Genomic DNA, 15,121 nt, shown 5'->3' on the forward strand with positions numbered 1-15,121 from the left:
GGAGAGCATAGGGAAGACAAGAAAGGAGGAGGAGAGAGAGAGCATAGGGAGGACAAGAAAGGAGGAGGAGAGGGAGAGCATAGGGAGGACAAGAAAGGAGGAGGAGAGGGAGAGCATAGGGAGGACAGGAAAGGAGGAGGAGAGGGAGAGCATAGGGAGGACAAGAAAGGAGGAGGAGAGAGAGAGCATAGGGAGGACAAGAAAGGAGGAGGAGAGGGAGAGCATAGGGAGGACAAGAAAGGAGGAGGAGAGGGAGAGCATAGGGAGGACAAGAAAGGAGGAGGAGAGAGAGAGCATAGGGAGGACAAGAAAGGAGGAGGAGAGGGAGAGCATAGGGAGGACAAGAAAGGAGGAGGAGAGGGAGAGCATAGGGAGGACAAGAAAGGAGGAGGAGAGAGATAGCATAGGGAGGACAAGAAAGGAGGAGGAGAGGGAGAGCATAGGGAGGACAAGAAAGGAGGAGGAGAGGGAGAGCATAGGGAGGACAAGAAAGGAGGAGGAGAGGGAGATGCCAATGCTTGGTGCTCCTGAGCTGATGGAGAAGGGAATAGGGAGGAAAAGGAGGAGGAGGCGGTGTCTCCAGGAGTCACTCACCCAGAAAGACCAATCAGAACAGCTGCAGGGCACTAACATCACAGAGAGGAGCAAATCAGGGCCTCCAGAGCCCAAAGCGGCCCACAAGATGGAAGGCAACAAGATGGACTCCCACAGGAGTGAGTCTCGGTCAGGACGGAGTGAGGAGGGTAGTCAGCTTGAGGCAGACGGGGACAGAGGGGAGAAAGAAGAAAGAGCAGATAAGGGGGAGAGAACAGAGATAGGAGAGAGAGAGGAGAAAGGAGCGAGGGTGATGAGTGGGGCCAACATGGAATCAGCCATGATCCAGAGCTGGATGAGAAAGAACCCAGTTGGCCATCCTAGATCAGCCACAGATCCCCACAAACACCCTGATCCTAACCCTAGCCCCAGACTGCCTAGCCCTAACCCCAACCATATCCCTAGTTCAAGATCCACTCTCAACCCTAACCCTAGATCGCCCAACCTAAGCCCCATATTTAACCCTAACCCCAACACTAGCCTAAAACCCAGCCCTAACCCCAGCTCCAAACTCCCCAAGACCAAGGACCGGTGGTCCTACCTGAAGTCCCGAAGCCTCCCCAACCTAGTCCAGAGGGAGAGTGGCCGCAGCCCCCTGTCAACTATGTGTGAGCCTCCCTCTGCCTTCCCCATCACCCCCTCCAGCCCCCTGTACACCAACACAGACAGTCTGACTGTCCATACCCCCGCCAAGCGCAAACGAGGTCGTCCCAAAAAACAACCCCTGCTCACTGTAGAAACCATCCACGAGGGCACCTCCACATCCCCCCTGAGCCCTCTGGCCCGGGACAGCCCTGCTGGGCTCAGCCGTAGGAGACAGACCACACTATCCCAAATCGCATCTGGTTCCACTAGCCCCAATATTAATGAGTTGAAACTGAAGCGTGGTGAGGGTGCCCATGTCAGGCCGGTGAAGAGGTTGAAGCTGGGGAAGGTGCAGAGCATCCTGAATGAGATCCTATCATGCTCCAGCCAACATGGCAGCCTGGCGCTGAAGTCCGCCTCGGCTCCGGTCTCTTCCGCCATGACGGTCATGGCCTCTACCATTGAGGCTCGTCTGGGAAAGCAGATCAACGTCAGTAAAAGAGGAACCATCTACATCGGGAAGAAGAGGGGGAGGAAGCCGCGCTCTGACACCCAAACCCTTCCCCCCAGAGGTGGGGGGACCAAGCCCCCTGTGCCTGCCTCCATGTCCAGCCTGTACAACAGACTCCTAGTGCCTTCCTCCCCCCCTCTCAGCTCCAGTACCCTCCTCCTCAGACCCCACACCCTGTCCTCTCTGTGCCACCCCAGCCCTCATGGCCTCCACTCTGACGCCACCATGCCCAGCCTGCAGCCCATCAGTGCCCTGCCCTCTAAACCCCCAGGCAGGGGGCTACTGGGGGCCGGCTGGAAGCTCTCTCCCCCGCGCCTCCTGGCCAACTCCCCATCCCACCTATCTGAGGGGGCGGCGTCCATCAAGGAGGTGACGCTGTCACCCATCAGTGAATCACACAGCGAGGAGACTATTCCCAGCGACAGCGGCATAGGGACAGACAACAACAGCACCTCTGACCAGACAGAGAAGGGGACCAACGCACGACGCAGGTATCTATCTCTCTGTTAGTTTACATGGTTAGCTAGAAGTTACGGAGTGAGTGAGTGAGATAGGATGCTAGTTAAGTGAGTGAGAGAGGGAGAAAGTGAGTGAGTGAATATTGCCCAGGGGTTTGTATGAAACCACAATATCGACATTGTACATCCAGTTGAGAGGTTTTTGTTTTGTGTTGCAGGTACTCCTTTGACCTGTGTGGGTTTGAGGCTGCGGAGTCTGCCGTTCTGCAGGCATCCAGTCGCGGCAGTAGGGGTCGCTGTGAGCAGCCGGCAGTGGTGGACAACTTCCTGTCCCACCAGGAGAAGAAGCAGAAACACCGCAGGAAGAGGAAGTGTTTGCAGAGCAGAGACCACCTGAACTTCCTGTCTGAGCTAGAAGAGGTATCAAATCCAACTTCCTAATAAAATGTCATAAAACTTAGTGTAGGAGTAGAAAGAAGTTGCCACTAGACTTATTGTATATGATGTCACAGAGATATCAGAGGACAGGTCCGTTGTAATGGCTGGAAAATATTAAATAGACCGGTATCTTAATGTTGAGCCCATGTGTTTGATGTGTTTGATACCTTTCCTTTAATTTAATTCCAGCCATTACAATGAGCCCGTCTTCATATATTTTTGCCAACCAGCCTCCTCTGGACTGTATGTATTATCCAGTACTGATATGGTCTCTCCTCTGGACTGTATGTATTATCCAGTACTGATATGGTCTCTCCTCTGGACTGTATGTATTATCCGATACATATATGGCCTCTCCTCTGGACTGTATGTATTATCCAGTACTGATATGGTCTCTCCTCTGGACTGTATGTATTATCCAGTACTGATATGGTCTCTCCTCTGGACTGTATGTATTATCCAGTACTGATATGGTCTCTCCTCTGGACTGTATGTATTATCCAGTACTGATATGGTCTCTCCTCTGGACTGTATGTATTATCCAGTACTGATATGGTCTCTCCTCTGGACTGTATGTATTATCCAGTACTGATATGGTCTCTCCTCTGGACTGTATGTATTATCCGATACATATATGGCCTCTCCTCTGGACTGTATGTATTATCCAGTACTGATATGGTCTCTCCTCTGGACTGTATGTATTATCCAGTACTGATATGGTCTCTCCTCTGGACTGTATGTATTATCTAGTCCTGATATGGTCTCTCCTCTTCTCCTCTGGACTGTATGTATTATCCAGTACTGATATGGCCTCTCCTCTGGACTGTATGTATTATCCAGTACTGATATGGTCTCTCCTCTGGACTGTCTATATTATCCAGTCCTGATATGGTCTATCCTCCTCTCCTCTGGACTGTATGTATTATCCAGTACTGATATGGTCTCTCCTCTGGACTGTATGTATTCTCCAGTATTGATATGGTCTCTCCTCCTCTCCTCTGGACTGTATGTATGATCCAGTACTGATATGGCCTCTCCTCTGGACTGTATGTATTATCCAGTTCATATATGGCCTCTCCTCTGGACTGTATGTATTATCCAGTACATATATGGCCTCTCCTCTGGACTGTATGTATTATCCAGTACTGATATGGTCTCTCCTCTGGACTGTATGTATTATCCAGTACTGATATGGTCTCTCCTCTGGACTGTATGTATTATCCAGTACTGATATGGTCTCTCCTCTGGACTGTATGTATTATCCAGTACTGATATGTCCTCTCCTCCTCTCCTCTGGACTGTATGTATTATCCAGTACTGATATGGTCTCTCCTCTGGACTGTATGTATTATCCAGTACTGATTTGGCCTCTCCTCTGGACTGTATGTATTATCCAGTACTGATTTGGCCTCTCCTCCTCTCCTCTGGACTGTATGTATTATCCAGTACTGATTTGGCCTCTCCTCTGGACTGTATGTATTATCCAGTACTGATTTGGCCTCTCCTCCTCTCCTCTGGACTGTATGTATTATCCAGTACTGATTTGGCCTCTCCTCTGGACTGTATGTATTATCCAGTAATGATTTGGCCTCTCCTCCTCTCCTCTGGACTGTATGTATTATCCAGTAATGATTTGGCCTCTCCTCCTCTCCTCTGGACTGTATGTATTATCCAGTAATGATTTGGCCTCTCCTCTGGACTGTATGTATTATCCAGTAATGATTTGGCCACTCCTCCTCTCCTCTGGACTGTATGTATTATCCAGTAATGATTTGGCCTCTCCTCCTCTCCTCTGGACTGTATGTATTATCCAGTACTGATTTGGCCTCTCCTCCTCTCCTCTGGACTGTATGTATTATCCAGTAATGATTTGGCCACTCCTCCTCTCCTCTGGACTGTATGTATTATCCAGTAATGATTTGGCCTCTCCTCCTCTTCTCTGCCAGGTGGTGGTAAAGCTGCAGCAGCTACATGTGTCCCACCGACGCTACGCCTCCTGCTACCCCCAGCAACCCTACCCCTCCATCTTCCGCCTCAACTTCCACCATCACTACTACCCCCTGACCTATGACCCCTACCCCTGTGATCCCGCCCCGTACCTTCGCAGGACCGCCGAGCTCAAGGCCAAGAGGAGGCGCGGCCGGCCCGCCAAAACCAGCGAGCCAATCACATCCAAGCTGCCTTTTGTCCAGGGTTTTGGGTATCCGCTGGCGGGGGGGAACTACTATGCACCATATGCCATGCCTTATGCCCCGCCTCTGAGCCTGGGCTACTACACCCCATCACCCCCACTCTACCTTCCCCACCATCCCCACGGCCCTTCACCACCCTCCCCCTTCATGAGGCCTGCCGTCCCCCCTCCGAAGTTCCACTCTGGGGGCCACTCCAAGCTCCAGGCATCTAGCGGCCCACTGCAGGGCTCCTCTGGTCGGGGAGAAGGACTGGGATCCCTGGGTGGTGGAGGTCTTGGAGGGGTGAGGCTCCACAAGAGGAAACACAAGCACAAACACAAACATAAGGAAGAGACCAACCTCCTCTCACCCCATGACAGACAGGAGCTGGGCGGGCTCTTCAGCGGTGCCAAGACCAATGGGCTGCTCAACCTGCTGACGGACAGGTGGGAGATGACCAACCAGAAGCGTCAGGAGAAGCAGACGGGGGGTGGGAGAGGCTCTAGAGGGGGATCCAGGGGAGCGATGTTTGAGTCGAACCCTCTCTCTTCTCTCTCTGTGGACCATGTCCAGTTCCGCCAACGCACACCCGGAGAGCCAGTGTGCAGCTTTGTGAGCAACTACAGCAGCCAATCACTGCGGCCAGATTTGACCTCTGACCTTTTCAGATTGCGGGAGGAGAAGGAGGAGGGCAGTGGGCATGGCAGAAGGAGGGGCTTAGCAGTGTTCGGAGAGGAAGGGGTGATGTCGTTCCACAATGCCAGGAAAGAGAAGATCCATGAAAGAGAAGAGTCCTTCCACAGTTCCAGCCCCACTCTAACAGGTAACAACGTGTTACTATTCTATTAGGCTTATTACCATGTTACAACACACCCCCAATCTAACGGGTAACATGTTACTATTATTTTAGACTTATTACCATGTTATAACACGTTACCTGTTAGAGTGGGGCTGTGTTATAACATGGTAATAAGTCTAATAGAATAGTAACATGTTACCCGTTAGACTGGGCTGTGTTATACACCAGTATCTCTCCTTGCACATCATCATCTGCTCATTTATCACTCCAGTGTTAATGCTAAATTGTAAATAACTTCTCTACTATGGCCTATGTATATAAAACAATATGGGGATGAGGTAGGTAGATTGGGTGGGCTATTTACAGAAGGAATATGTACAGCTGCAGCGATCGGTTAGCTCTAACAGGTAACAACGTATTATTGATAGTAACAGGCTTATTACCATGTTATAACACAGCCACACTCTCTCCAGATATCTGATTGTTCAGATTTAGCTCAAAATATATTGTTGTACTGAGGCAGTGGATGCGTTAATTCTTGTTCCGATAGTGGAAAACAACATCAGTAGTTGCTTATTATTCTGTTTTTACATCAAATGTGTGATGTGGGTAGTGTTTAAGGTGTCTTCCCAGTTTTCGAAGCAGCCAGATGAACATGTGTAAGCCTATAGCAGACAAAGAGGCAGTCAGCTCCTAAATCACCAAATACTGAACAAATGTGTTTGTGGTACATTCTGTATTCTGAGTGCATCGAGCACATCTGGCCAGAGAGGGAGAGAACGAAACGCATGGGTGGAGAGGTCTATAATTCACCAATCTCTCCCTCCCTCCCTCTTAGCCTGCCAATGGTTGGTCCCAGAGATATATGATTCCCAGGTTGTGATTTATATTCTCCAGACAGGCAGTAAAAGGCAGTGGCTGTGTTAACAGAGCTGGCTACCAGCCAGGACTTTAATGAGTGGGGCCTAGTCCAGCGGAGGGGAGAGAAGCCAGGGGCTCACTTAGATTACATCCCCCTCCCCAGGGGTCCCATGGGAGATGACTCACGCACATACTACCCCCCTCTCTAACTGCCTTCTTCTACCCCTTTTTCTCCCTCTCCCTTCCTCCATCTCTTCTACTGCTCTAGACAGGGTATACCCCCTCTTTCTCTCTATTCCCTCACTCTCTCCTCTCCCTGTTCCCTCTCTTTCCCCCATCCTCCCCGTCTCTCCTCCCTCCCTCTCCACTCCCTCTTCCCCATCTCCCTCTTTCTCTCCTTCCTCTCTCTACTCCTTCTTCCGGTTCCCTCTCTCCTCCCTCCACCAGCATTACTTACTGCTACGTCCACAGACCAGCCCTAGCCCAATTAAAACACACGCACACTGACACACACACAGACACACTGATCCGAAATGTATATTATTCTCCACTCTTGTTTTTAAATCATTTCTTCCTGTGATTGAATGTTTCCATATAATTTCCTCCTGTGATAGAATGTTTCTAAATCATTTCCTCCTGTGATAGAATGTTTCTAAATCATTTCCTCCTGTGATAGGATGTTTCTAAATCATTTCCTCCCTGTGATTGGGTGTTTCTAAATCATTTCTGCCCTGTGATTAGATGTTTATCTGAGCCTGATTAGAACTGTGTGTCTGCTCCCACTAATCAGCAGGTTCAACTGCACCTGACAGCAATCTCTCACCATCATTTGCAGAAAAGCAGGTCATCCTTTTTACGGAGTTAATGAAAGTGATTTTCTCTGTGTGTGTGTGCACACCCACACCCACACACAATATATAATTCATTCTCCTGCAGTTGGCTAAAAGCTCTGGATAGCAGTGTACCTTAAACACAGGTCTAGGATCAGGTTACCATACCAAAATCTTAAACAGGACACAGAACTGACCTCAGACCTGTAACTTTATTCTCCACTGGACTGAGGCTATAGATATTGAGCTATACGTACTGCTGAAGGTAATAATTTTTATGATGCTAATACACTGAGTGTACAAAACATGACAGGTGAATCCAGGTGAAATCTATGATCCCTTATTTGATCCCTCAATCAGTGTAGATGAAGGGGAGGAGACAGGTTAAAGAAGGATTTTTGTCGAGACAATTTACAAATTGATTGTATGTGTGGCATTCAGAGGGTGAAGGGGTAAGATAAAAGATTTAAGTGCCTATGAACAGGGTATGGTAGTAGTTGCCAGGCGCACCAGTTTGAGTGTGTCAAGAACTGCAACGCTGCTGGGTTTCTCACGCTCTATAGTTTCCTGTGGGTATCAATAATGGCCCACCACCCAAAGGACATCCAGCCAACTTCACACAACTGTGGGAAGCATTGGAGTCAACATGAGCCAGCATCCCTGTGGAACGCTTTCCACACCTTGTAGTCCATGCCCTGATAAATGTAGGCAGTTCTGAAGGCAACATTGGGTGCAACTCAATATTAGGAAGGTATCCCTATGTTTTGTACACTCAAGTGTATGGAGCTCATAAATTCCTGTCCCTGTGTGTGTGTGTCCTTGTGTGTGTGTTTCTGTTCCTCACAAATTGCTACTACTCAGTGCTAGTGTATTGTCTCAGTAGAAGAGAAGCTATGGACAGGAGGCTTTATATGTTATCATGATCGTATTATGATGCAGGTCTTATCTCAATACCATTGGGCATGTTTACAATACTAGAGTCTGGACTAAACGTTTTATGTCTTTTAAAATCATCAGCAAGCATTTGATAGCTATGAAGACCAATGATGGATTAAATATGAATTCATTTGTGTGTCATTCAAATGTATTTCGGTCTAATTATCACTTCGTTAGCCGTAGTGGTTAGTTAGTACTGTTACATTGTCACAGCTTAGAACAACGTGGAGGAAAACCCTGAAATACTGAGAAACCACACTGAATAGGAGAGAATGAGGTAGAGAGAGGAAGAGAGCAGGCGCGTTTAAAGGCGGCTCTTTTTGGGCCTGTTGTGTCTGATTGTGCTATTCCTCCATTTTGGCTTTGGCTTAATCTGGGAACACTGCCCAGAGAAGAGGGGGTGGGGCTGTGAGAGGAGGGAGGAGCTAGAGAGGGAGAGAAGATCTGAATTGCATACTCCTCACATCCTCTATCCTCGTCTCCTTCTCAAAACCCATTGAACGAGGAAGCCGAGATAGGGGAGAGCGAAAGAGCTGTGTGTATGAAGGGCAGAGTTCCCAGTTCATCAGCACGAAGGAAACAATATGGCTCCAGTTTCCTCTGCTCAGCCAATCTTATGCTGAATTTGTGTGTATGTGTGCCTGCTTGTGTGTGCATTTGTGTTATTATCTGTGGTGCGTGTGTGTGTGTCTGGCCTGTTTGCCAGCCGGTGCTCCAGATGTGTAGAAACACTGTTGTATAGCGACACATTTAATGGCTGGACACATTTCTGTGGGTTTCCTGCTAGCAGAATGGAAGCTCCTCTCTCTCTCGCTATTCATCATTCTCTTTCTCTCTGTCTCTCTCACTATCCATCTCCTCTCTTTAGCACAGGATGGAATCTCTACTTCTGTTTCAGCTGCAAGGCAAGCCTGAATATGGCAGAAATTAGCAGGAAGGAGCTCGAACAAAAACCAAAATATTTCAATGAGCAGCAATGTGGGCTTTTTGTTGGTATTCAAGACAATTCTTTCTTGGTAGCATTGTCTTGTGAACCCCCTAATTTAGCTTTTGTTTCATTCACTGTTAAACGGCTGATATATGTCTTGTAACCCCCCCCCCCCCCACTCTTCTCCATCTTACATTGTCAAAGTGCGGCCACACATCTAACTCTCTCCTCTCTCTCTCCTCTTTCTGTCTGTCTCGCTCTCTCTTTCTGTCTGTCTGTCTCTCGGTCTCTATCGCTCTCTCTCTCCTTGTCTCTCTGTCTCGGTCTCTCTCTCTGTCTCTCTGTCTGTTGCTCTCTCTGTCTCGGTCTCTCTCTCTCTCTGTCTGTCTCTCTGTCTGTCGCTCTCTCTGTCTCGGTCTCTCTCTCTGTCTGTTGCTCTCTCTGTCTCGGTCTCTCTCTCTCAGGTGTTCCAGGTAAGAGGAGATATAAGCGTCATGAGGTGGAACAGATCCACGGTGAGGTCAGGAGGATGTGTTCTCTCAACAATCAGAGGAGCTTTGAGCACGTGCAGAAGATCCTGCGTGTGAAGCGTCTCCAGCGCCAGGCCAAGACCGGCAACAACGTTGTCAAAAGGCGACCTGGTCGCCCCCGGAAACACCCCATTGATGAATTTGAACCCAACAATTACGGGAGCGACATAGGGAGGGGCTTCGGGATGCCGGTGCTGGAGAGGTGTGTGGACCTACCGGGCAAGCGGAGCTTAAGACCAAGTCCCGCCCCGCAGCCTCTGGAGTTTTCCAATCACGACTCAATCTCAGTGGCTATTGAGACGGTAGTTCACAGAGCACGTTCTCTGGCACCCCCACTGACCAGAGGAGGGAAACGCAGGGGTAGACCCAGGAAGGAAGAGGGAGGGGATATGGCGTTTCATTAGCTAATCAGTCAGCAGGACAGTTGCAGATACAGATGAGCTCTGACCTATCAGAGAGCTGGTGAGAGGAGCTAACACTGGCCTTAGCAGCCAAAACGGACATCAATTCTGGGACCTCTGTGCACTTTGACCTATTGGCCTGTCTGTTTCTCTTCTATGATTGGATGTAAGGAGTGTGTAAGGAGAGTAACATTAGAAGAGCAACAGTGTTGCACTTCTGAAGATGGACAATGACACTTACCATACATGTATGTGAAACAATGATGCGTATGGTACTTTAATATGATACTGTATGGTACTTTATGGTACAATATCTGATACTATATGGCACTATTTGATAAGGTACTGTATGATACTATTGTACTATACGGTATGAAATACAATGGTACTTTATGATAGTCTTTATCTGAATGTGGCATTAGCCACACCTTTACCAGCAGACGGGGGGTGGTGATTGGTTAATATGATATTGTGCAGCTCTGCTTAGTTTTGCCCCCCCCCTGCCGCAGAGATACTATAAAGGCAATATGCTGTACTGAGCCTCCCTGGCCTTTACAGCTATGATCTAACTGTACATAGGAACATACTCCACTTTTACCCGCCTTTTACCCCGCAGAATACAGTCCATTTACATGTACTGGCTCATATCAAACTGAAATGTTGTACCATAGTCCATAAACGTTGGGATTGTGGTTTTATAACCAAAAATAGACCTGGATGTGACTCAGGACATGTTTGTTTTCAGGTTGAAGGAACCACATCTATTCATTCATTTATTCTGTGTATATAAGAAGGTCATCACATACATGGGAATATCAGGGGTGTTTGGTGAAACCTTAAAGGTCAACTTTGGGCAAAAACACAAAGATAATGCTTTTTAACTGTATAACTGATCAATGCTCCATCATACCAGGTCATTCAATGCAACAACAAAAAATATATAGATAAGATATTTGGCTAAAGAAGTGCCATTTCCTACCGATCTCTACAGCTTCTGTCCAAAAACAAATCCTGTGAAATGACTTCTACACATGGAGGAGATACTGGCTAGCTACAGTGGCTAGCTTAGCTACAAACTAGCTACGTCGGTCGCAGCGTAAGAACAGAATGACACGTCGATGAACCACCAAACCACCAAAACCCCATTTCTGTTTGAAAATTGAGAAAGAGGCGGGGTTGGACCATTTTTTTGTTCCCAATGTCGACCTTTAAAGATGGTTTTAATTTGCTATCTAAACATACACTTTCATTTAATCAAAGTCAGCACTTACATACTTGTTCTAGCCTTACGATTTGGCCTTGACTTCATTGGTGGACATCCATTCAGAAACGTGTTTTAATGTAAACTATTTGAATATGCAGGATGCTCAGCCAATGGCGTCAAACCTAAGCCCAAGCCTGAGATTTGATTGGACAGTAAAGATGGAGGAGGACTAATGATCAGTGTGTGGTACTCTGATGGTTTCTATCTGAGTAGTGGTAGGAAAATAACATGAGTAGTGGTAGAAAAACAACAATTAAGTATTGGAATAGGGAACCAAAGCCTCAGAGTTATATGTATTTCACAGACTTGTCAGACAGGTGTGGGGTTGTCAGTGTTCTCATTCTGCAGCTAAACACACAGGACATTAGATGTTAGCTAGCTAGAATGTTTTCAGTATTTCATAAAATAGCAGTAGGTACGTATTTCATTGGGACCTATGTCTAATGTAAACTTGGGAAGCCTCTCCTCTCTCTGTGAGGGTATTGTCAGCTCCAGCAGTTCTGCACGTGCCTTATGTTTGTTTCTTAAACCATCACATCTCATTCTGTGGGAATTAAAAATGGCAGAGAAGTCACTGAGATTGAAACCACGTACTAATGATTGTGCATTTTCGACACGTGTGTCTTAGCCACCACAACACGGGCACTACCTATGTCCCTTTGCAGCCATACGTACAACAGGCCTGATTCCATTTAAGGTTTCACGCCCCTTATGCTCACCCCTGGCTCTTTGGATTGAACAGATAAAAGAGCTCTGTGAAGCACTCTATTGGAGAGAAAGGTGGATCCATCACCATGCAGTCTTTTAATATCTGAGCTGTGAGGAGCACAGGTGGTAGGAGCCAGGGAAAGTGGACTTGAATCTAAATGGAACCAGGCCCCCCGGGCTGTGGGCGTGCAGGCTGTGCCAGTGGAGTTCTGGTGGGAACCATGCTGTCTTACGTAGTTGTTTGCTATGCATCAGGTCTGGCCTGAGCTGTCTGAGGAGTCCACCCTTCCACATAGACAAATAAGTGTCTTATTTACCCAATAAAACATGCAGTCATGTATCCAGAAGTGTGAATAATATCAGTAATAATTTGTAAAGCGTTGTGCAGAAGGTGACTATCATTTCATGTCAACTTTAGTGACTGCAGCTCCCTGCAGTGCTGCCTTAATCAGAAGTCAAGCTCCAGTAGTGAAGTGTTTATCTGTTGTAAATAGTCTGTTCTGTTGTGTTCTGCCTGCATGGATACAAACTGGCCTCAGCTACATATGCTGGCATATCCCCTCAGACCAACCTAAGCCCATCCTAGAACACAGACCCATCTTAGTCAACATTAGACATTACAACCAGCAATACCCCTTTAGTCAGTCTCTATCCATCAATTAGAAAAGTCATCAAACAGTCATAGCAAGGTTAAGATCCCAGGACCTGTGCCAGCCTATGATAATGACTCTTGTTGCACTTCAGCCAAGACCAAGAACCCCCATTGGCTAGCAGCTATACTCCCCTCAGCCAATGGGTGCCTAGTGCAGAAGTGCGTGTGTGTGTGTGTGTGTGCACAGAGGGCATTACCAAACCACGTACTCAGACCACGTGCTCAGAGGGCATTACCAAATATACACCTGTCCTTGTCAGTGTGTGTGTCAGTTCTAGGCCACTTAGAGAGAACAGAGACTGAACTGGATCTCATAACCAAACTACACCTTTCACAGGAGGCCTGGATCTCTCTAACCGGGTCTGGGTGTCTGAGTGTGGTCTAGTGGTAGTCTAGGTTTGGTATAAGGGGTCTAGATGTGGTATAGTTGCAGTCTAAGGGGTCTATAGACTTCAAGCTTGGCAGCTCAGTATTCCATGGTTGGTCTCTGATGTTGGAGTTAAGCCACTGGGGTCTGTCTGTTTCTCTACCAGCCGATGTTCCGGTGCCTTCTACAGCTGACTAGTATTGTCCTGATCCTCTGCTTAACTACACACAGAGACCGACCGCATGGTCCAGTACGGTCAATGTGGGTTTTACGGTCCCTGTTGTGTACTGGATTCTGTATTCACTCTGGTCCAACTGTGTGGCTGGTATGACTACAAGTAGAAGTTTCCCTTAACCACAGATCCAGGATCAGATCACCCAACCCTAAATCATAACTTTCATTATCAGGGGGATGAAAGAACATCTTGTCCTGGATCAGTGGTTAGGGAAGAGTTCGACCCCTCCACACTCAGACCAGTCTGACTAGTCCACTGGAGCTGAATACAGCCACTGGAGCTGAATCATACTGTATGCATCTCAAATCACTCCCTACACCCTAAGTAGTGTACTACTACAGAAGACTATATGGAAAATATGGAGTTATGTGAGAAGCAGCCACAGTCTCTACTAATATGTGTAGTCATTAACATATATGTTATGTTTCTACGCTATATTGTTGTTCAACGCTGAACATGCAGATGAAGGGTCGATGAGGAAACCAATAAATGTACTTTGCAAGAGCACAAAGTGAGCTCTTAACTGTGTTGGCATATTTGAGTTTGTATACATAGTGTATTTGAACCTTTTTACTAGAGTGGGTTTTCTTTTATTTGCATGCTCCACTTGATTGTATTCATCAATATTTTAGACAAGCGGAGAAGTTGAATTTCAATTGAATTTGGAGCAAGACTTGTACATTGTTTGATATGTTTCTTTTTGTAATGGATTTTTAATTCATAAAGCATTTTTGTACATTGTATGAATATAAAAAAATTGCAAATATTTGACATATAGAAATAAGTAAATACTTAGATGGGCATGCATATGCATATATCCTTCTTAGTATGTATGTGGAAATGTACACATATTTTGTATTTGCCTTCGCTCATATACAGATATATGTCATATGCACATATACATGCAATATATATGTATATCCATGTCTGCTGGCATGCTTCTGGTCATGTTTACCTATCATGATCTTGTAGTCTATTTTTTTTATTTCTTTTCTCTGAGGAAAAGCTTGTTCTTTTGCTACCGTTTTCCTGGCTGGCAGCATTGGGCACTTATTAAGATGAAATACAGTTGAACTTGTTCATGTTATTCATTGTGTGAAATAATAAATGAATTTATTGAAAGCTGATGATGTCATTGATATGTTTGTTCTGACCTCTTATTGAGGTAAACTTCCACAGGAGGACATCGGTGTGTGTTCCAAGTGCACCCTGTTCCCTATATAGTCTACTACTTTTGACCAGTTCTCACGTTATTTTCACACTCTACTAGCTTGAAGAGGATCACACACACACACACACACACACACACACACACACACACACACACACACACACACACACACACACACACACACACACACACACACACACACACACACACACACACACACACACACAGTCTCACTTACATTTTACTCTCACACCTGCATTACAACACACACACACACGCATTATGTCCTCGCTATTAGCATAACCTACAGAGTAGATACCCTCTACTTTCGCCCTCTGTTAGTTCATCAAGAGCTGTAGGCTGGGCTGCAGGCCACTCTGTGATTGGTGTAGGCTAAGAGGGAAGTGCCTTACCATTGGCCGCTGCCACCTTGTAAAATTCTCCTGTTGCCATGGTTGCAGTGTGAACTGCCCAAATGTGTGTCTGTGCATTTGGTGTAGTGCTGGAAATGTTGGCACCGGTGTTATTGCGCTAAAATCATTCCTCTGATGGAACTCTGGAATGTAGTGCTGTCACACTTAAATCTCCCCTCAGGAGCCCATGTTTGACTGATCACAATGCTTGCACTGGTCAGTGCACTCCTCTTTACCCTAGGGTCAGGCACCTAACACATTTAAAGCAT

At 46.8% G+C, this 15,121-nt stretch overlaps 1 protein-coding gene across 1 annotated transcript; it reads left to right on the forward strand.

Annotated features, from left to right (window-relative positions):
- The first annotated feature begins 411 nt into the window (after nucleotides 1-411).
- Nucleotides 412-14,393, forward strand: LOC109896002 (SET-binding protein-like). Its single transcript, XM_020490169.2, has 4 exons — nucleotides 412-2,181; nucleotides 2,367-2,568; nucleotides 4,533-5,580; nucleotides 9,576-14,393. The coding sequence occupies exons 1-4, from the start codon at nucleotides 509-511 to the stop codon at nucleotides 10,043-10,045; spliced, it is 3,393 nt and encodes a 1,130-aa protein (XP_020345758.1). The 5' UTR covers nucleotides 412-508; the 3' UTR covers nucleotides 10,046-14,393.
- The last annotated feature ends 728 nt before the right edge of the window (nucleotides 14,394-15,121 follow it).

This window comes from Oncorhynchus kisutch, linkage group LG8, assembly GCF_002021735.2.
Source record: "Oncorhynchus kisutch isolate 150728-3 linkage group LG8, Okis_V2, whole genome shotgun sequence".
Taxonomy (NCBI): Eukaryota; Metazoa; Chordata; class Actinopteri; order Salmoniformes; family Salmonidae; genus Oncorhynchus; species Oncorhynchus kisutch.

Coding starts and splice junctions, on each gene's coding strand:
- LOC109896002 (XM_020490169.2), top strand. CDS start 509: ATGCCAATGCTTGGTGCTCCTGAGCTGATGGAGAAGGGAATAGGGAGG. Junction 2,182..2,366: donor GGGACCAACGCACGACGCAG/GTATCTATCTCT, acceptor TTTGTGTTGCAG/GTACTCCTTTGACCTGTGTG. Junction 5,581..9,575: donor TTCCAGCCCCACTCTAACAG/GTAACAACGTGT, acceptor TCTCTCTCTCAG/GTGTTCCAGGTAAGAGGAGA.